The 21,577-nt window shown below is 37.1% G+C and overlaps 1 protein-coding gene across 7 annotated transcripts in view; it reads right to left on the bottom strand.

Moving 5' to 3' along the window:
- SREK1 (splicing regulatory glutamic acid and lysine rich protein 1) overlaps positions 1–21,577 on the bottom strand; it is a 30,928-nt gene that overhangs the window by 5,434 nt on the left and 3,917 nt on the right. The window contains exons 2-12 of one of the 7 annotated variants that reach the window (XM_071730345.1): positions 18,181–19,329; positions 14,769–14,892; positions 14,369–14,484; positions 12,480–12,644; positions 11,335–11,513; positions 10,719–10,849; positions 9,168–9,282; positions 7,663–7,782; positions 4,928–5,455; positions 577–672; positions 5–143 (exon numbers count right to left, since the gene is read on the bottom strand). In XM_071730345.1, the coding sequence (XP_071586446.1) occupies positions 5–143; positions 577–672; positions 4,928–5,455; positions 7,663–7,782; positions 9,168–9,282; positions 10,719–10,849; positions 11,335–11,513; positions 12,480–12,644; positions 14,369–14,431 (1,536 nt within the window). In that variant the 5' untranslated portion in view covers positions 14,432–14,484; positions 14,769–14,892; positions 18,181–19,329. Of the gene's footprint in view, positions 1–4; positions 144–576; positions 673–2,187; positions 2,849–4,927; positions 5,456–7,662; positions 7,783–9,167; positions 9,283–10,718; positions 10,850–11,334; positions 11,514–12,479; positions 12,645–14,368; positions 14,485–14,768; positions 19,330–21,577 lie in introns of those variants that run through there. The other 6 variants (XM_071730343.1, XM_071730346.1, XM_071730342.1 and 3 more) reach the window with 6 other exon arrangements.

Raw genomic sequence — 21,577 nt, forward strand, 5'->3', positions numbered from 1 at the left:
TTACCTTCAAAGCAGTGGTGCTTTTGTCAGATTTCTCCCGTCCTTCTTTTTCTTTACTACTTTTTTTCTTGGAGGTAGAGCGTTCTCTTTCTCTTCTTTCATTATTTGTATCTCTCTCTTTTTTTTTTTCTTTCTTGTTTCTGCTTAAAAAAATTTAAACTCAAATAAGAATTTGATCCAGCAGCAAATTTTAAACTATTTAACTTCAAACTAAACTCTCATTTGTAGGTTTTAAAACCCTGGGACATAGAAACCCCTGCATATATATGAGGGGATTTTTCAACCAAAGAGACCTAAACAATGCACGTGTTCAGCAGCCATGGTATTTGCAAAGACAATGCCAAATTAATCTGTATGTGATGAAGGGCTTTTATGAAGCACATTTTCTCGTTGACAGATCTGAAACCCTCTATTTAAAAGATCTGTGAAGTTTTTTATTTTGTTTCATTCTTCTTTTACATTAAAACCAAACCATACTTGGCAACTGAAATCTTCAAAAATGGTAAACACAAACAACAAAAATACTACAACTTCTTCTTTATTGGTCATTCATTTTTGTGTTTACATCAAACTAACCTTCTTGGTGAAGGAGTTCGTGAAGACTTTCTTTTTGTTGTTTTGGATGTCTTAGGAGACTTGGAGGGACTTCTGCTCTTCCTTTTACGCCTTTCTCTACAGGACCAAGACATTCCATGTTGAAGAATAAAAATAAATTCAGAAAATAGATACAGAAAAAGCTCTTAAAACGATCCGACACAACTAAGTAAATATGCCCAAATTTAACATTATATATGACCAACAATATATGAACTCTTCAAAGAAAAACAAAAAAAGAGTATATTTCAGTTTGATGGGAAAGAGAAAACTGGAACTCGGGGAAAAAAGGGTTTTTCCTTTCAGATTTTAGATATTGTTTTTATCATCATCTGCTTGTACTTACACCTGACAACAATGAAAATACATTGAATTCACAAATCCTGTATTAAGTAAGTAAGAGTTTCTTCAGTAGCAAAAGCAATCTTATTGAAGAACCACATTAAGATGAAAGGTCTAATAAGCAGTACTAACTTCGTAATATAATATCACAACCTGAAGATCACTACTTTCAGTTCAGCCTGACTGGTTTGATTTCTAAATACATGAGCTAGCATTCCTATTGGTTTAGAAGCAAACAGTGCATAATGAAGCTCAAGTTACTTACTGTCAAAAAGAGAACAAGGTTATATCTATTATGTTCCTAGCACTCCTTGCTCAGTGAACAAAAGTGGCATTCTGTAACACTAAGGAGCTTGTAAATTATAGAAGTTGTTTTATGTAAATATATGGAATTTACTGAAATTGTTCTATTCAAGATCAAGATTCCTCAACAGTGAAACAAAAAACTGGTTGCAAACATGCTGAGGTACAAATTAAAAAAAAAAAGCAAAAAACTAAGCCAGTAAAGCTGCTTCTACATAAACACACAACTTATCACCTCTTCACACAACAGGAAAGCAGACCAGAAGAGCTGAAGAAAAATTGAGAAGTTAAAATCTGAGAGTGCAGTTCAAGACACAGTGCAAAAACTACACCTATGCATGCCAGCTTTTGCAGCTCTCAACATTAGTTGCAAATATTTACACTTCCAATATTTAGAAAGACTTAGAAATCAATGGTTATTAATTAACCAAAGATATATTAAGATATACCAAGTATCACTGTCAGGATTGATATTCTGACAGTATCATCGACAATGTATCTACCCTGAAGCTGAATAGCTACTTTTTTCACCAAGCTCTTAAGTTTGATCGGATCTTTGGTAAACAGAAATACAAAGTGCACTCAAAACCATGGAGAAAAAAACCCACAATCACTGATCAGCTGTTCATTACTTTAGTGAACATTTTTAATGTCTTCACATTTATTGCTACCTTTCTGATATATTACTCTGACAATTTTCCCACTGGGGAAACATTAAGTATAACCCCACTTTGTTTTGCTTTCCAGCATACACAGCTGTGGGTAATCAAGGTTCTAAGTAGCTGTGTTCAAAAAACTGTGTATTCATGAAAACTAACTTTCGGGTCTTGCTTTTCATAGTTCAAATTGAAGAACCACAGCTGCGTACGACAGTATCTGTGTGATCTGTTACATATGCGCACCTGTGGGTTTTTTAACACTCTTTAACTCAATTTTTAACAGCAGTTTTAAAAAAAAAAGAAGTCTGAACACTTTGATAGCAATTTTATGTTGCTTAATCATTCATAGAGCTAACATTCCATTCCCATCTTCTCTGCAAGCCTAAATATGTCTTTTGGAAAAAGAGTCAGTTCCTCCACTTCCTCTGGTCTGTGTCCCTTCTGCAAGGGATCACAGCCACATTTCTAGGACTTGCACGGTGCCTGTCAAGTGAAGAAAGGTCAAGTTGCCACCTAATTTTTAGAATGTCCTGTGGGTCCCACTTGACCTTCACCTTCTCTCAAAAAATATGACTATTTGTCCAATATTCTACACTCATCAAGTAAAGGTTCTGTAATCCCAAACTCAGTGCTGCACTGTGAATCCAGGCATCTGAAATGCCAGTTTGCTAGATTATGTTCTCCAGAAAGATTTGTAACTCTTAGTAGGAAATGTCTACCACCAAAGTAAACAGTACCCCTAAATGCAAGCTACCTGAAACTTAGTACCCCAAGATATTAAATTACTTTTCAGAGAACAGAATTACTGATGTTGGAATAGCTCCCTGGAGACCATCTAAGTTCAACCTCTCCCTCCCCCACCTTAAAAGAGGGTGAACAAGAGCCAGTGCCATATCCAGTCAGATTTTTAGTATCTCCACAGATGCAGAATCCACAATCTCTGAGGGTAACTGGTTCCAGTTTGCCCAGGGGGAAAAAAAAAAAAAAAAGGACAAAAAAAAAAGACAAAACACAATTTAAACATTAGAAAAAAACCTTATTTCCCATACATCAATATGCACCTACTGCTCTTAGCTTGTCAGTGGCCCCCACTGAAAATTATGGCTGTTTTCTTCACACTATCCCACTCATACACACTGATAAGATGCCTCTGCAGCCTTCTCTTCTCCAGGCTAAGCAATAAGAGCTCATTCAGTCTTTCCTTTTATGATGGATGCTCCAAGGTCTGTATCAGTTTTGTGGCCTTTCACTGGACTCAGTGTGTGTGTCTCTTGTAATGAGGACCCAGAACAAAGAATGCAGGTGAGGAGAGGGAAGAATCACCCTCCTTGACCTACTTGCAACACTTCGCTTAACAAGATCAGCCTACTGCTGGCCTACAAGAACCCCTGGGTCCTTTCCTGTTAGCCAGCCTTCCAGCCAGCCAGTCCTTATGCTGTACTGGTGCAACAGAATTATTCCTGCCCAAGTGCAGAACTTCGCCTCTCTCTTTGTCCAACTCCATAAGATGTCTATTGGTCCATTTTTCCTGTCTGCTGAGGTTTCTCTGAACGGCAGCACTCTCCTCTGGTACGCAAGCCTCTCCCTCCAATCCTCTGGAGTCTGCAACTTTCCCAGGATGCACCCTGTCCAATTGTCTAGACCACTGATGATGATGTTAAGCAGTATTGGCCTCAGTATTAGTGTCTAAGGATAATGCTGTATCTGGTGAAAGGATTGCAAGTCTATATTAATATACAGTGCATTTCGCTCAATCTCCATCTTAAACAGATTATTGCCCTTGTTTAGTAACAGGTATTAAAAAGCAATTTCATCCTGAAGTAGGCTTTTGTACTTTCAGTCCACTAGAAGAGAATTCAGTGCTCCTGAGACCTACAGACAGAAAAAGGTTTTTAGGTTGGCAGACCTACCTCCAGTTTGTGGAAGTCTACAACTCATGGAATGTTAAAAAACATTAAAACTTAAAGTTGCATATGATTAAGGATGCCACAGCGTTTGTCCCTAAACCTCCAAAACAACACAGACATTTCATATAATGCAAACAGAATGCTCACACACTATGACAACCCTTTTGTGCCTCACATGAAGCATGTGAGCTCCTGAATTTTGTGGACCGTGGGAATTTTAGTTCGTGTCCATTAAAATTATATAGTACATAGAACTTTTCCCAATTCATCCAGCATTTCATCCTTTCAAGGTAACAGATAAAATCTAGCATGCAAATCTGATGTGATATTACTGAACTCCCTAATTACCGAGGGTGTTCAGAAAAGATTTTTTCCACCAAAGCTTCTGAATCCAAGTTAGCAACATTTTTAGAATGTATCCAAGTTAGTCCACTTACAAATCTGAAAACCAATCTCTCACTGCCTATATTGAATTTACCAAGACTTTCACCCACCTCTGCATCCCTCAGAGGCAAAACAGCCACTACATTACCTACATATTTTTCTGTTTACTATGAGCATCACTTGTGCCTGGCCACCTAACCACTCAAACAAGATACCCTCGTCTTCTAACTCAGATACATACATACATCTTATCTTTCCAAGGGCCTGGCTAGCCAAGTGACATGATTGCTTCCTGCTGCTCAGCAACTGAGCTAGAGAGTGGCAAGTACAACCCCTCAATTGTTTGTGGGATCTACAGACCAACAATGTACAGTATGTAAGTAACCAAGGAACTGTCAGTGACTTCAACTTTCATCAGGAAAAAGATGACATGTGACGTTGCTTTATCAGAACTTTTGGATGGCTCCAACACAGAGGAATGGCACCAGGATCACCTACTTACTGTCCCCTCAAGGACTCTACTATACGGTTGTAAGAAAGGCAAGCATCAGCAGCCCCAAAAGAAACTATGTTCTACTGGGCATCATACAGAGCAATTTTTAATAATTTCACTCTACAGGAAAATCTACAAAACAGAATAAAATTTAATTAGTAACAGATACGGTGATACTGACAGAAACTAGGATGGTGCCTCCCTGAACTTGCAAGTCAAAAAAGGCATAAAAATTCTAAACAAACCTGCTGGAGCTACGAGATCTTCTTGAAGAGCTATAGCTTCTTGGGGGTGTTCTGGATCTCTTCTCTTTCTTCTTTTTATCATCTCTCTCTTTTTCTCTCTCTCGCTCCTTATCCCCATCTTTTTCCTTTTCTTTGTCCCTGTCCTTCTCTTTGTCTCCTCCTTTGTCCTTCTCTCCCTCTTTGTCCTTAATCTTCTCTCTGTCCTTCTCTCCTTCCTTCTCAGAATCTTCTTTTTCCTTGTTCTGCTCTACCTCTTCCCTGTCTTTTTCCTTATCTTTCTCCTTTTCCCTGTCCTTGTCTCTCTCTTTGTCTTTATCCTTGTCCCTATCTCTTTCTTTGCCTCTGTCTCGATCTTTGTTTCGTTCTTTGTCTCTCTCCTTGTCCTTCTCCCTGTTTCTCTCTTTGTCTCGTTCTCTATCCCTATCTTTGTCTCGCTCTCTATCCCTGTCTTTGTCTCGCTCTCTCTCTTTGTCCTTTTCCTTGGCCTTTTCTTTTTCCTTGACCTTTTCTTTGTCTCTTTTCTTGTCCCTGTGAAAAGCCAAACACAAGTCCATTAATTCACCTTTGAACTTTCCAATTGAAATTACAGCTAACTCCTTAGAATACATTAATTGTGCAAGATACAGTACATGGCTCTGCTAAAAAATACTAATCATTCAATATTTCAAATTTCCACCCCTGCTCACCAGTGAGGGAAAGCTTACATAGATAGAAAAAATTTGCAGACCAAATTGAAGGGGAGGCCAAAATCAGATACAACTGTGATCCTCAGATTGATGTTATTATGCTTTGAGACAGTAAGTCTCTTCAGCCCACAGTTGTTATTATACACACACACAGATTTTCTACATTTTGCCAGAAGTGAGACAAATTCTGCAACCTGTAAGCCCACTACTAAGTGTGTCCACATAAACTGGACTGAAGATTAACCAACCCCTCCACAAATAACAACAGCTGACAAAATTTCTTATTCTACAGTATATTCTCACAGATTTCCTGGAACTGCTTGGCAAACCAAAAATCAATACATGTAAATTAAAAACAAAAACCCCAAAACACAACAGGATAAAATGAAGCAAATGTAGTATCAAAACTCAAATCAAAACCAATTCAGTCCTCCATAATGTCATTAGCAATTCAAAAATTACTGAAAATTTGCTAATACAGTAAAAACAGAAGCATAACAAGAATAACAGAACAAGTCAGTTTCTTTAAGACAGGCAGATTAACACACACATGAAGAGAAATGGGAGGAAAATTCCAACAGGCTTCCAAGTCAAAGCCAAACAAAAATTGCTTAGATCACAGCTCTGTTTTGAAGATTACATTTTGGTATAGGATTATCTGGAAGAGTGAGCCTCAATCCTTCCTTTCTAGCAGAGACACAACTTCTAGACCTCCCTTTAAGTCATAAGGAATGAACAAATTTTTAAGAGAGAAACAGGAGCAAGGACAAGATGACAAAGTGATTAGAGGGCCTTTACATGTCCAAGAGAACCAGACTGACAGAATTTGCTGTCTACTGGTATTAGTACCTATTATAGGATTTTTGAAGACTCTCAAAGAGATTCATTGACACATGAAAGATCCTAAGCACAGCCCCCACCTTTCTTCAAGTGTTTGGCTGTATCTTCTTCTCAACTGCTAATAAACTGAAGGCTGTTGTATGCCCTGTGACCTGCCAACTTTGGTTCCCATTTAGGGTTTGGCAAATATTTCTTTCAAAGTCTCAGAGAAGGTATTTAAGTCTATAAAAATCAAACAGCTTGCAATCCCTGCAACAGAAAAGAGTCTCCAATGCCTCAAGAAGTGCCTTCCAGTTTCCTGATTATAGACATTTCATTGGGCTTGCCCCTTCCAGTAAGCAGATACCTCAAGAAGCTCCAGACCATAACACAGAACCCATCGATGAAGCCCAACTAGCTATGTAGCTTATTCCTGCCTCCTGTTGAGGTCCACAGACCTGCAGCTCTTGCTCCTTCCCTCAAAAAAGCAAGAGCCAACAGCTCAACCCAAGGAAGGAGCTCCCTTTCAAAGAAACAAGCAAGTATCATGACTTCTATTGATTAAACTAACCGCACTTCTCTTTTGTGAATATTCACTACCCCATCCCTCAGAAAATTATGTTATTACCTTGTTGAAAGGACACAGTTAAATAACTAGACAATCAGACTTAAAAATTAATAGACTAGGTAAAATATAGATGTAATAGATAATGTAATGCAGATAACAGACATGTGCATTTGTGGTCATAGCAGTGTGTAAGATAGCCAGACAAAAACAAAAGGCACAACTTTACACACGTCCTCAGAATGCAGGATCAAGTTCAGCCTGAATCCAACTTCCCAATACCAAGACCGAACAAGCATCCTCCGCTTTCTTCTGGGTTGCATGGGCTACACAGAACATTCTTAATCTAATGGTTAATGCCCATCAATGAAATACAGTCAGCTTGCACACTGGTACAAATATAGGCTGGACTATTAAAGTTCAGGTACCTCAGTGTGGTGGCTTAACCTCCATAGGCACCATACTAGCTACTATGAAGAAAATTAACTCTATCCCAACCAAACCCAGTACAACAAGCATCAGAATTTATTTTCCATTCTTTTGCCCCACAAACAAGCCTAAGGACAGGCTAAAGAATTTCAAGATTCCCTTTACTATTATCTAAAAGTTTTGTTGGATTTTTTTCAGTGTGCTGAGAACAGCAATTTCTTAGGAACCAAGCTCACCGAGAACGAGAGCGACTTCTTGATTTCCGCCTTTCCCTAGATCGAGACCGTTTTTTTAGAGGACTTCTGGATCTGCGCCTGTCCTTGTGCCTTGAGAGGGACCTGTTGCCAGATCTACTTCTGTATAAAGAATGCCAGAAAAAAAATATATTAATACTGAAGCTTCATAAAAATTAGGTCAACCAAGGAATGGGAAAAAACAAAAATCTTGCCCTACTACATGCAATTTTTATGAAGTTACACCTCAGAAATATACTGCCTACCAACATCTTTGCAAATATGAATACTTTTATGTTTCACCAGGTGCACACAGCCTCCTTTGAAACAATGCACCGTTTAAGTCACACCTGTAGTTTTATAATAACCTCCATGAACATTCCTACTATGATATAAATATATATTTTTCAGATAGCTGTCTTTAGTAAATTACAATGCTTAAAATCTACTACAGACCACTACCAGCAGCTTGTAAAAGTAATTAGTTGCATTCTATTTTTTTTCCAGACCCAGTCACTCACTGCAGTCTTGGTCACTGAAGAAAGATGGCTTTAACTGATCTTCTTGCCTTTTCTCTAGCCTTAGAATTTAAATGAACTTCAAAAAAACAAAACAAACCAAAAATCCCTCCACCCACCGTTTCTGTATCTAAAACATTCTAATTACTTTGCTAAAAAGTGATGCACAAAAGGACACAGCAGCAGAACTCCTATTGCAACACTGACTGCACTCACCTGTTTAAAGTGTAAACTACCAAACACATTCTGAGTTTCTTTTTGCATATACACTTAACATATCCAAGTATCTCTAGATTGATTATGTAAATCCTCAAAGTACATTCCTGATACTAAAAAAACATTAATAATTTCAGGAAACTTCTGTTAAGCCTCACATAAGCAAGACTGTCTCATTCTTGCAGAAAATCTTAATGGGAATACTGCTACGGTGATCTAGAAATTCTATTTCCGAACAAATAGAAACAAAATCTGAAGAATGAAAAATTGCCTTATTTTTCTTCTGCTTTTAATAACCATAGATTTATATTTACAGTACAGTAAATAAAAACTGAATTTAGCATCTGGATTTTTAGAAGTCCAGGATATCAGGAACTTTATACTAGGAAAACCCATCTGTTTGGAGTGTTAACAGTAAGTTACATCCTTGAGCCACAACATACAGGGAATTAATTCCTTTTAAAATACAGGACACAAACTGATAATATGCTACATGGCACAAAACGTACCATGAAATCATAGAAATAGTTATATACGTGACTCAAAAAGTGACTTCTACTGTGTTTTAAGTGAAAGTAATCCTGAAAACACTTAGCATTTAGAGAAAAAGCTTATCTGTTCAGAGACGAAGTTCCTGGTTCCACTGATCTGCTCAGTATAAATTAATAATCTCCACAGGAAGACTTGTCTTACAGCTCAGTAAGAAATCTCAGTAACCACCACCACTGAAGAAGTCCAGTATGAGCTCTTAGTCCAAAATAAAAGCATACTTGCCTGTGTTTTGAGTGTGATCTTTTCCTTCTAGATCGGGATTTTGAGCTAGACCTGGATTCTGAACGAGAATGGGAACGAGATCGACCGCCTTTTCTTTCACTGCTCTTTCCAGACTCTGAGAGGAAAAAACCACTTTGCAGTGTAAGCTCAGAACATTTAAAGATCCCAGTTAACAATCTGGCACCAGTGGAATGTACCACATACAGTGCAAGGGGCCTACTCTTTCATATCTTCCTTCTTTGCAAATATCCTTCAGAAACATCCAAGAAATTCATTGCATATACTCGTTGAGTGCAGCCATCCTGCAGCAGTACACATAAACCAGATAATTATAAACAGCTAGCTCTATCAGGAATGGGATTTATGTTGCTGCCACATTGCACAAGATCACTTTAATAATAACTTTATTTTTTTAAATAACCTGAGAAGAATAGAGTAAATTTAGAGGGCATAATTTTGAAAACAAGCATAAGATGTAACTAATTATTAGTACTTTCTATACTTCAAGATATTTTAACTACTGAAAAAAACCTGATTTTTTACTCAGTTTTACAGGAGGAAGGGATAGAGAGAACAAGGTGAAAAGTTTGATCCAAATGCAAAGAGGTCAACAGAAACCTTACCAGTGACCAGACTTTGCTATTCTGCTGCTTAACACTGAGTAAGTATTACAGCTATTTTTCTTGCAGCCTTAAAAAAACCTACATAAAATACTCACCCACCCCTCAGAAAAAGATATTCTGCACTACCTAACCCACATAAGACAGTATCTGGGTTTGTTAGTATGAATGACAGAATCTTGCAGGAAACAGAAGTATCTCAACTCTAAGTTTAACAATTCGAAGTTTTTTTTTTATGCTCTAAGTTTTGCAATCAGTTTAAGTCAGGAAAAAAATCAGCACTGAAACATGTAACTTCTCAACCTATCAACACCTTCCTCCTTGACCAGGTATTGCAGGGTTAACAGGGATCAGGGAACCAATCTGGATGAAAAAAGTTCTTTACAATATATTACATTTTATGCCAAATTAATTCCCTGATCCCATTTACCAAGAAGTCACACAGTCTTGTGTCCCCATGAAAAAGAGGAGGCACAGGTACAAAATCAACATGCCGCAGATAAGGGAAGTTACAGTATCACACTTCAGTTACAAAGTAACAGTATACAGTTTCAGAACCATGCCAGTTCCCTCTCATCAGGAAACTAAAGCATCAGTGGGCAATAGTGGAGACTAAAACATAATGTGTTTTCTTTTAAAAGTTTCAAAGTACATTAAGCTTAAAAGCACTAAAATTAAGAGTATTGAAGTAGTATTAACTTTGTATTTTTATAAGCATACAATGGGCATGTATCTGAAAAGACAAGATGAAATTAAAAGCTTCATTCCACTGCTTTATAGGAGAAACAGTTTTGATTATTTTCTTTTGTTTTCCCCAACACATACTGTTCACCTTTGAGTACCCCTCTTTCCTGTGTTTTAAAATGCTCTTAAAAGAGCATGGCAAGGTACACACAGAATGTGCCTTTGAGGTAACAAACTTTATACACACCTGGCTCAATAGCAGCAGATATGAATGACTGAGCTTCTCTTACTCTCTTCATCACCTCTTCCAGTTCCTTGGCAGCAGCTTGTGGTGTCATTTCTGGAGGCTTCACTATTGCATTATTGGAGTGATTTATTCTAAATTAAGGAAAATTAAAACCATTATCTCCCAAACACTTGGAAAAGGGAAAAACAATTAAGTTAGAAAACACATCAATTTTTATGTAGAATTAAAAATTTTTCAGTTCAGCAGAACTACAGATTTCTAATATTACTCATCCAAGTATCTGAAATGTTTTTCCTGCTTTCAAATCTTACCACTTATAAATAAATAAGGCAGAAAAAACAAAGCTTTATTAGTACTAAGGACTTTGAAGATTTTTAAACCATTAAATATTCCACTACCTCAGGATAAAATATAAATGTATTGGACTAAATGTCATCCATACTCATCTCAGAGAAGTTATGCCCAACCTTGAAATGGTTTATAAAAATGTTCCAGTTTACTAACAGCAAGTCCTTATACTGACAAAATATTAATCACAGCCACTTTCTGCAGTCACCAACATACAAGGACACAAACAAATCTCATTCAATACCCATACAGGTAATTAATTTCTTACTTCAGTGGCCTGTCTCCAAACATAACTCCATTAAAGGCAAGAGCTCGAGGTACAGAATTTTGGTCTGCAAACTCCACAAAAGCAAATCGTGTTGGCTGTGTCTCATCACCTGCCATTCGCACGAATTTGACTTCTCCAACTTGCTTAAAGAATTCAAGCAGCTGGTCTGCTGTTGTTGTCTAGAAAGAGTCGAAGAGCTCAGCTGAAGTAAAATATATAATGAAAACCACTTATCCAATATATCAGGCAATCTAAAACCTTGGTTTTGGAAAGAAACCTCACCATTATTACACAGGCAACGTGAATGCACTAACATTACAGTTTATGAAAGGCAGGTATTCTTTCTTACATTAATCTAGAGACCATACTACAAATTAAAATAGAACTACTACAATCCCTGAAGTCCTACATCTAGGTTACAAAACATTTGCATGGGATTTTGCCATTTTCAAGCAACTTACTTCTAGTAACTAATGAGGAATTTCCTATGCACCCAAGCTTTTGACTGTTTGATCAATTAAAAAGATCCAAATATTACAAGACTTAGTTTTTATCTGCTTTTCTACTAGCTTCCAGCTTGCCTTGTTTTATTACCATCAATAGCACTTTTTCACACTTCACACTTTTTTTGGCAGTCAAAAAACCTAAATGAAATACTTATGTTGCCCTCAGTCAAAAGTAAATTGTTTTTCAATTAATTCAATCAACTGCTGAAAAAACAAATTACTCACAGGCCTAATACCTTTTCCTGTAACAGAAACTCAAAGTTACTGATTCTGATTTTGTAGAACACATAATTCCATCTTAATGTTCCTAAGCAAATGCACAGCGCTGGGGGGAACAGCTACTATGATGATTTAATGACTTCTGAGGTGTTGCCCAGCTAACACTGCCCAGTTGAACATCTGACCAACACACACAATCCTGAGTACATTTCCTAAATTCAGGTAAGTATGATTCCTCTGGAATCATAACAGAACGAACTCCACAGTCTGACTGGCAGAAGAGCATTTAAAATATCATCAGTAATAAAAAGGTAATTTTTTTGTAACAAATGAAAGCTCTTTATCATGCAAGATTGTAACTCATAAATTACAATTCTACACCTTCCATTAGTATTTCCATTACATTAAAAAAAATGCTACCTGGGAATTCAAGTTTCCAACATAAACTGTTCTCCTGATTTCATCAATTTTGGATGGATCCACATTTCCCATAATTGGTGGCTGTGGTATTTCTCCCAGACCTGTAATGTTAGGATCCAAGGCTGCTGCTGGTATAGCTCCCAAACTGCCAAGGGAAACACCAAGCTGGAAAAAACAAAGACAATGCTTTGCAACCAAGCTCTGCTGGGAAGAATGCCTTGTGTATTTCTGTAAAAAGAAATCAAATTAACATATGCAATACTTTACATTTCAAGGTCCCAGGTGAGTACTTTTTTAAAGAATACAAAAGAAAAAAAGCCCCACAGATAGCTTTCTACTGCCAAGACCTTCTGTTGGCCAGCAGATACTGCTAATGTTTTGGGGGGTTTTTTGCCATAAAAAAACTGGAAGTGATGAGGAACTCCTGAACCCTTTATAAGCAAGGAAAGAAGGAAATTTGCAGTGCCTAGGGCCTATTTGTTTTGTAACAGATACCAGCCCTTCAAAAGGACAGACAAGGTACACATCATATAAAGCAAGATTAATTACCGTTGAATTGGGAAGGATATTAATAGTAAGGTCTTTCCCTACAAACACCATCACTTCCTAGAGAATGAGGACAATAAAGCTTTCAAATATAAAGTATTAGATTGGATTTTATATATAAATATATGGGACAGGAAGCTGAACATGAGCCAGCAGTGTACTCAGGTGGCCAAGAAGGCCAATGGCATCCTGGCCTGGATCAGGACCGGTGTGGCCAACAGGTCCAGGGAAGGGATTCTTCAGCACTCAGCGATGGTGAGGCCACAGCTTGAGTCCTGTGTCCAGTTCTGGGCCCCTCAGTTCAGGAAGGATATCGAGGTCCTGGAGCAGGTCCAAAGGAGGGCAACCAGGCTGGTGAAGGGACTCGAGCACAGATCCTATGAGGAGAGGCTGAGGGAGCTGGGGCTGTTCAGCCTGGAGAAGAGGAGGCTCAGGGGAGACCTCATCACTCTCTACAACTCCCTGAAAGGAGGGTGTAGCCAGGTAGGGGTCGGGCTCTTCTCCCAGGCAACCCTCAGCAAGACAAGAGGGCATAGACTTAAGCTCTGCCAGGGGAGGTTTAGGTTAGGTATTAGGAAAAAATTCTTTAGCGTGAGGGTGATCAGGGTGATCTCTCTTTAGGGAGAGGGTGATCAGACACTGGAATGGGCTGCTCAGGGAGGTGGTAGATTCTCTATCCCTGGAGGTTTTTAAAGAGACTAATGTGGTACCCAGTGCCATGGCCTGGTAACAACAGTGGTAGTGGGTCAAGGGTTGGACCTGATGGTCTCAGAGGTCCTTTCCAACCTGGATGATTCTGTGATTCTGTATTTCAAAGAATTGTATGAATAATTGTAATGTTCTCCTGGTCTGAGCCAGGACAGAATCAATTTCCTTTCTAGTGAACTTTTCTTTGCATTTAAATCTCTTCTACTTAACAGCACTTTCTGAAGTAGGTTTTCCAGTCAGTACCTGGAAAAAGCCCACTTCTTGGTTAATGCTAAATTTCTTGTGTGCTCGAAGAAAAAGAGTCACAACTGCAGCACTTTTGTGGGGAGAAGCAGACTAGACATGTGACACTAGACAAATGGGTCTAGTTAAGGAACAATTAAAATGGACACAAAATCAGTATTTATCCACTATTTTGCAAGTTAGTAATTTGAAAGAAAAACCAAGGAAAGGTAGAACATAGACATCTTCTGTGATTCTGTGTGATCTCATTACTTACCCTCCGATAAAGCACCAGAGCTGCTAAACCCTCACTGATCTAGCATACAAGCTGACAACGTCCAAGGATCAGAGAACACAGAAAAAGCTACTGATTATAGAGTTAACCAGACAAAGAGAGGCTGAATTTTACTTACTGTAGTCAAAGGGGTTGGTGTAGGTATAGGAAGCAATCCTGCACCAGGCATCAGGCTTGTCATAGTAGGAGCAGGAGCCAACAGAGAAAGGGCTTTGGCTTCATCTGGGATTTTACCTGAAGAAGTAAAGGAAAGCATTACACAGAGTTGGAACACTACACCGCTGTACTCTATGATTTTACAATTACCTTTGCATTTTAAAATGTATAAATAACAATGAATCTATCTACCAGATCCTTACAGTAAACAAATAAGAACTTAAGTTTTTCCTTTTACCCTGCACTACCAGGAAAAACAGAAGTGAGCAAAACTTCAAAGACTAGCAATCTCATTAATGGTTTATTATTTTAAAAACTGAATATTGTATACAATTATTTATACACTTTGAGCTATGGGTCACCTGTACTGGAAACTTAATGTTCATGAACCAAACGATATCAAGCATGGACGCTTTCCCAGGGCGGTGTTTTCGCGGTGATCGAAAGTTGTTTTACACATGACAACCGTTCGTGTTGGCTGCATCACTAATAGCACACAGAACATCAGATACAGAAAAGAAGAACATTTTTTAAAGTTTAATCCCCAGAAATGGCAAATAACCAAATCAGTAAAAAAAATTTTAAAAAACTTAAAAAAAATAAATAAAAAACAAAGTATGTGCTAACTGAAATTTGGGCTTTTATTCCTCTAGTGCTATCTAATCTGGATGTAAAAATAAAACCGAACTACTGTGACTCTACACAATGCAAACTACAAGTGACATTGGAGGAGGGGACAGCAGAAAAGTCTAGATTCGTACTGTCTCACACTCTAGGTCACCTCACTTTATTTAAAACTTAGATAAGCTAGCTTTAAATGTAAAGAGATTGAAGAAATCGTATCTGGGCAGCTAAGCAAGCTCTTGTTTTCCCAATGTATGTATTTCCTACTATTTCAACCAGATTACATTCCCCCTGCCATGCCAAAAGTAATATCTAATCCAAATTAAATGCAAGTTTGTTCAACACTAGTCCCAATCAGACTACTAAATGTATGTTCAATATTTTCAAAAATTAAAAAGGCTTTCCTAGTTAAAAAAATTTATATACATATTAAATTTGAAATGCAAAGGGGTTTTCACTGGTACAGACATTAAACAATAAACTCAAAACCTACCAAATTAAGTTCTAATTATGCTAGGTATCTATGATCTATTAGAAGTTAATGGCATAGCTGCTTATATGGTATTCAACTGAGCCCTTAGTTATTACCCCATGCACTCCAATAACAATTTTTTTCATTTAAAAATTGTTTTAAAAGCCAAGATATATAAAAACACTGTGGCAGTGGCTTTTACTTTTGGTTCAAACTGTGTACATTTTAAGGGAAAAACAGCTAACTTTAGGATTAAAAAATATATAAATTCTATTATCAAAAGCACAATATGAGGTAGGTTTCCAAATATGGTGTGGTTTTACCTATACAAGTTTCAACAGACCCCATACGAAACACACTACTACTACAAAAAAAAAAAAACAACAAAAAAACCAACAGCAAACCACCACCAAAAAAAAAAAAGAAAAAAACCTGGGTTACAGCTGGATATGACCAAAGGACAAAACAAATCTAAATGAAACTCAGTTTATATGTAGCATGGGTGGAACAGAAAAGATAAAGTTGACAGTACCCATATTTTTTCTCATGCTTCCTATTTACATTTTAAGTTAAATTTTGAGGCACCTTGCTCCTTAACATGTAACAAACCACTGGATTTTGCTATCAAAAGGAGAAAAATAGGAAAATTATTAGCACTTCAGAATTAACTGTGCAATAATGACCTCTAGGGCTTTTTTAAAAGACATGCATGAATTTGAGTCATTGTCACAATATTCAGCACTCTTCACAAATCTCATTTTGAAGTCAGGCATGCTATGAAAGTATACCTGATTTGCCTGACTGTCCATGAGTATCAGATACTTCACTGCACATCTTGCCTAGTATGTAGCTAACTAACAGGATTTCTAATATACAGTCCAGGAGCTTTGCATGCAAACCAGGCACAGAATTATGAACTAGTTCTTTTGAAAATCAAAATAAGTGTTTCCAAATGACTAATGAACCAGACTTTATCCTGAACAGTTATCTTGCAATTAACTAGATAATCATGCAGGTTTCTACAGGACTAGACATGGCTCAATTAAATCCAGTGGCTGAAACGGCTCCTAAAGCCTTATGTCTGCATTCCAACTTATATCTTTGGTCATTAAAAGTACATAAGTATATGCCTAATTTATATATGCCCTGGCATACAGCCAGTTGAAGTTTATCTAGTGAAGTGTGTATTATGAGATGCTTAGGCATTTAGCCCATCTAAATTGGAGCTGAGCTAGACACATAACTAAATAGATTACACATGTTCAAAAAGGTACCTAAATACAAGACTAAATAAGTATATGGGTCATCTTACTGAAATAATTGTAATTATTCATCTGCTCAAATGCTGCCTAAAACACTTTCAATTAAGAGCACTGTCAAAGCAGCCCAAAGAATGAGTAATTTGCACATCTCAACCCTAAAGTTAGCAGCATTATTTCCAGAATACTTCTGGTCCTTCCAAATGCAATGTTTTAAATACCAAATCTATTTGGTCAGACACATGCCACAAAAAATTCACTTATTTCATTAAAAAATGAGAAAGGGTCTATCTCTGCAGACAGAGCGCTGAAGATTTGCCTGTATATTCAGAGAAACTATGTTTTCCAAAATCCTCCATTTTTTAGGACCAGGTTAAACCTTTCAATAATTTTATAGAAAACAAACTGTTTTGAGGGAAAAAAGAATACCTAAAATACCTTGCAAATCTGCTTCTCTGTTCTTTAGACAGGGTCAAGAAACAAATTCATATGTGAAGCCAAGTAACCTCACAAGCTACAAGCTTTAAGTTTTGCAGTTTTATCTGCATTATTTTAAAAAGGATTGGAAGCCCACAAAGATACAATGAAGTATGACCTAAGTATTTTCATTTTTAAAATTTATGGTATTTAAAACCCGAGTAGAAACAAGGTAAATAGATTTATTTTCTAATGAGGGTTACTAATGAAACAAATACACATCTATACCACATCCTTGGAAAGATTTCTTAGAAGCTCTTGTGTTTAGAAAATTCCAGATTCCATGATCATTCATTTATTGATTCTTCACTTTGCCAAGGAATCTGAATGCAAATGTAGATTAGTTCTGCATTGCCTAGAGACATCTTACGCTTTTTAGGAAACTTATAGTTGTCCTGAATATCAGTTAGAATTCTTTCCTTTTTGTACCAAAGCGGTTAAAAGTCCTAGTGAAACTTGTCCATACAGAATCAATCTTGCTAAATGCTGAACAGAAGTATCTCATTAAGCAAGTACTAATCACAGTATTTCTATGCTTCTCCCATTACTCAAAAGAAATTAATTTCCTGCACTTTGTACTGAGCTCCCAGCCAAAACTGCTTCTGTAATAAGTAAGTTAGGCTTGTTTAAAGTAAATGTGAAGTGTATTTTTAAACATAAATAAAAATTATTTTCCTGCTATTTTAAATCAATGAAAAATGCACTTTCAGATAAAATACTTTGTCTGATCCAGTTCATGACTCTTATTGGATTTAGGAGCAGTGATTAAAGAGTTTACACCTACTGGCGATTACCTCAAACGCCACAGCTAAATCCAACAGAGGTCACGAAGCAAAGCTTTACCCAGATGCGGTGCACAGCCTGGTGCATTACCAGAGTGGAACCAACTGGTCCCAGTGCAGCTGGCTAGGAAGAACAATGCCTGGAGACTAGACACACCACCTGGCTCACCACTTCTGCTTCAGGGCTTCTCTTTCACAAGTAAGAACATCATTTAGGGATAAGAACCTTCCCAATCACTCCAGCATGAACTGCCAGGGATTCTGACATTGTAAAACACGATGATCGATAAGGCACTTTTTTTAAAGAAAAAAACCCTCTTTTTGAAACAACCACCACTGTAGCATGTCAAAGTGCAATATACACATACATACACACACAGAACTGATTTGATTTTCCCACAGATAACAGTGTTAGAAGACAATGTGCCTCACATAACACATTCCAACCAAAACTTCAGGCTGCAGTTGTACTTATGAGTGGTAAACAGCTTTTTCTGAAAATTACAAAAGCAAAAGGATGAAATCTTACTGCCACTGCCCTCACGGGAGCAAGATTTCATCAGAAACAAACACGTATTTCATGATATTTAATATTCATGGAAGTTCAATTTAAAAAATGATTTTAAACTCTTCATACTAGACATACATCGTAAGCCTTCTTTTAAACAGACCATGCAACCTAAAACAAAACCACTCTGTTCAGAAGAGGGGAAAAATAAACATTATGACTTTACGAAGTAAAGTTCATTTCTCCACAAGGAAGAGTTTCAACTGTTCTTTTCCAAGATAAGCTCATAAGCATAACATACAAAAGAATGTGTCTAAAGCTGATTTATGTTTTCACTACTTCTGTCTTACGACAATGTGCTGCTAATCTTTTGAATTTAGATGCTTAAACATATTCCAAATCAAATTTATCCATAATTCACAGCATAAAAATGGATCATATTCTAAATTCTGTATATACCATCCACCATTCATAAGCAGCTTCAGATCAACTTCAAAATGAAACACTGTGAACCCTTTACAAAACACCAGTTTTACAGAACTGAAGTACCAGTTCACAAGTACAAGGGAAAGAGATTTAACAGAACAAAACAAAAAAGGGACAAAATAAAATAAAAATAAAAGAAACAAAGGAAAGAAAGCAAAATAAAATAAAAACAGAGACAGGGCGTCCATCTTCAGCAGGCCAGACTTCGATCTCATTTCCCCCATGAAGGTTTCACTTGGCGGCAGGTTTAGTGGCATGGCAAACAATGCCTAACTCAGGCAAGTGTAACAGGTCTGCCTTGGCCAGTCTAGTCATCTAATAATGCACAAATATCACACAGAGAAAACATACAAAACCAAATTAATAGTCAAAATCCATCTACCAGATAATGTGGACATAAAATTTAGAATGATTAGGGTGGCAACTTTACCTTTCAACCTTTGCATTCTTAAAGTATAACTTTAAAGAAAAACCTATGATTCACACACAAAAAGTCCTATTTGACAGCTTAATAATGTTATTTCATTGACAGTTACATTTTTGTAAAATTGTTTATTAAGTGTCATAAAATTAACATTGCTTTCACTGTCTAGTGGTTCCTTCCTCATACTCCCTTCATTTCCCAGTGTTCAAATAAACTCTAAATTTCAGATTTTATTCTGGTTTTTAAAACCAAGGTTTCAGAGTATCATTTTACCTCTGCTCTGTGTTCAACTCAGCGCGTGGGATATTCTATTATTGGCACTGTTGGCCAAAAATATAATTTCACCTCCCAGTAGAATATACCCATCACTACTTAGAAAGCCAGTGATACTCTCCACTGACTCCATTAACAATGCACCACATGAAACACAGTCAGTCAAAAATCTTGCACTATCATCTCCAAAGCCATACTTATTCCACACATAAAAATCCTTAGAAAGTTAAACTTAAATAAATTTACATAGTTAGAAATTAAAATCAGCGATTCTGTTCGAAACTTACGAAGAAATAGCATTGTCATTAAAAAAAACTGACCCCATAACCCAATCACTTATTCACTGAATTGTGCATAAATTTTTGTGAGATCCATAATGATTTTGAACAGTGAGAGTTTGTATGTAATATGTTTTCTCAGAAATGCCCAATAACTAAGGTACAAATACGACTGGAACAAGATTTGTCCTTCCATTCATTGTCTACCATCAAGTGACACAGGAAAATGTAGCTTCACCTGCCTGCTGCCATTTCCTGTCAGGCAAGAGATCTCATAATATGAAAAACACCCAAATATGTTAATTAAGTGGCAACCTTCCGTCTCTGGCAGTAGTAAACCAGTGTTAAGGTCTTTTTGATGAAACACAAAATAAAGATTCTGAATAGTTTGTAGTCAGTTATTTAGAGGCAATTTTTCTACAGAGCTCCAGGTGAATGCAGCACTATCCTCTTCGTGGTTTGAGAACTAGTTCGATAAATAAAACCAAAAAGCCCTCAAAACAAGGCACATAAGCAACTAAAAATCCAGGCTTTCCAAAGATAAATACATGTGCCATTTCCCCTGTTAAGAAGGCTACAAGAACAGGCAATATACTGTAGGCCTACATAGTAGTTTCCTGAAACTACTTATAGTCAATGCCATTTTGGAGACTTGTCAGTTTGCTAGGAACAACCCAGACCACAACTGCAGCACCACCAATCCCATGCTATCCAGATCATGATGTGGCTAACATGCCAAAAAATGGTACTCTAGGACTACTGTTAAACTCCCAATAAGTCAACAAAAAAGTTTTTTGAACAAAAAAAATCCCAACTCTTGCAGTTAGAGAAGTTAATAGGAGATTTCTGGATGTGCTGCAGTTTATCTTTCACTCATTCCAAGTACTGTTGTTCGTGGCAGACCAGTGCAGTTAGGTGCTCTTTGCCAGGTGGAATGCTTCCACAAAGTGGCAAAAAACCCTCTAGAATCAAACGGGCAGATGTGCATTTCCACAACGATCCCAATGAAGTCAATGAGGCTCTGTCTAACTAACTGTGGTGATAGGTTCACTACAGGGCCATAGTTCATATAACTGTATTCAGATATGGGATACTGTACTACAAATACTAATTACATCCCATTCAAAATGCCTGCAAAGGTGTGGCCTCAAAACTAGCTAAAGGAACACTTACAAATTTCATATTCGCCAAGCACTTTGGTAAGTATTGAAAATATTTTAAGCTGTAAGCATTCTGTACAGATCACTGCATTTTAAAAGAGAAATCTAAAACAAAAAAAGACTGCTAGTATACACAGGAAAGCCTTTTTATGGCACACAAAGTAAGATTTTCCACAGTAACAAGAAAGGAAAACTGATTTTTTTCTTAAACTAAACTAGCAGATGAACATTTATATTGAAAAAGCAATTATCACCATGAATGCTAAATATTTTAGATTAGATGAATCCAGAAGAGCCAAATGCATATATCCCATGTCTACAAGACAAACCTGGGACTCAGTTTAAAAAAGGAAAAAACTCAGTACCTTAAAAAAACCCAAAAGCAAACACAGAACAACAAAAAGCCCACCACACCAAAGGTGATACAT

The sequence above is a fragment of the Heliangelus exortis genome, chromosome Z (assembly GCF_036169615.1).
Source record: "Heliangelus exortis chromosome Z, bHelExo1.hap1, whole genome shotgun sequence".
Taxonomy (NCBI): domain Eukaryota; kingdom Metazoa; phylum Chordata; class Aves; order Apodiformes; family Trochilidae; genus Heliangelus; species Heliangelus exortis.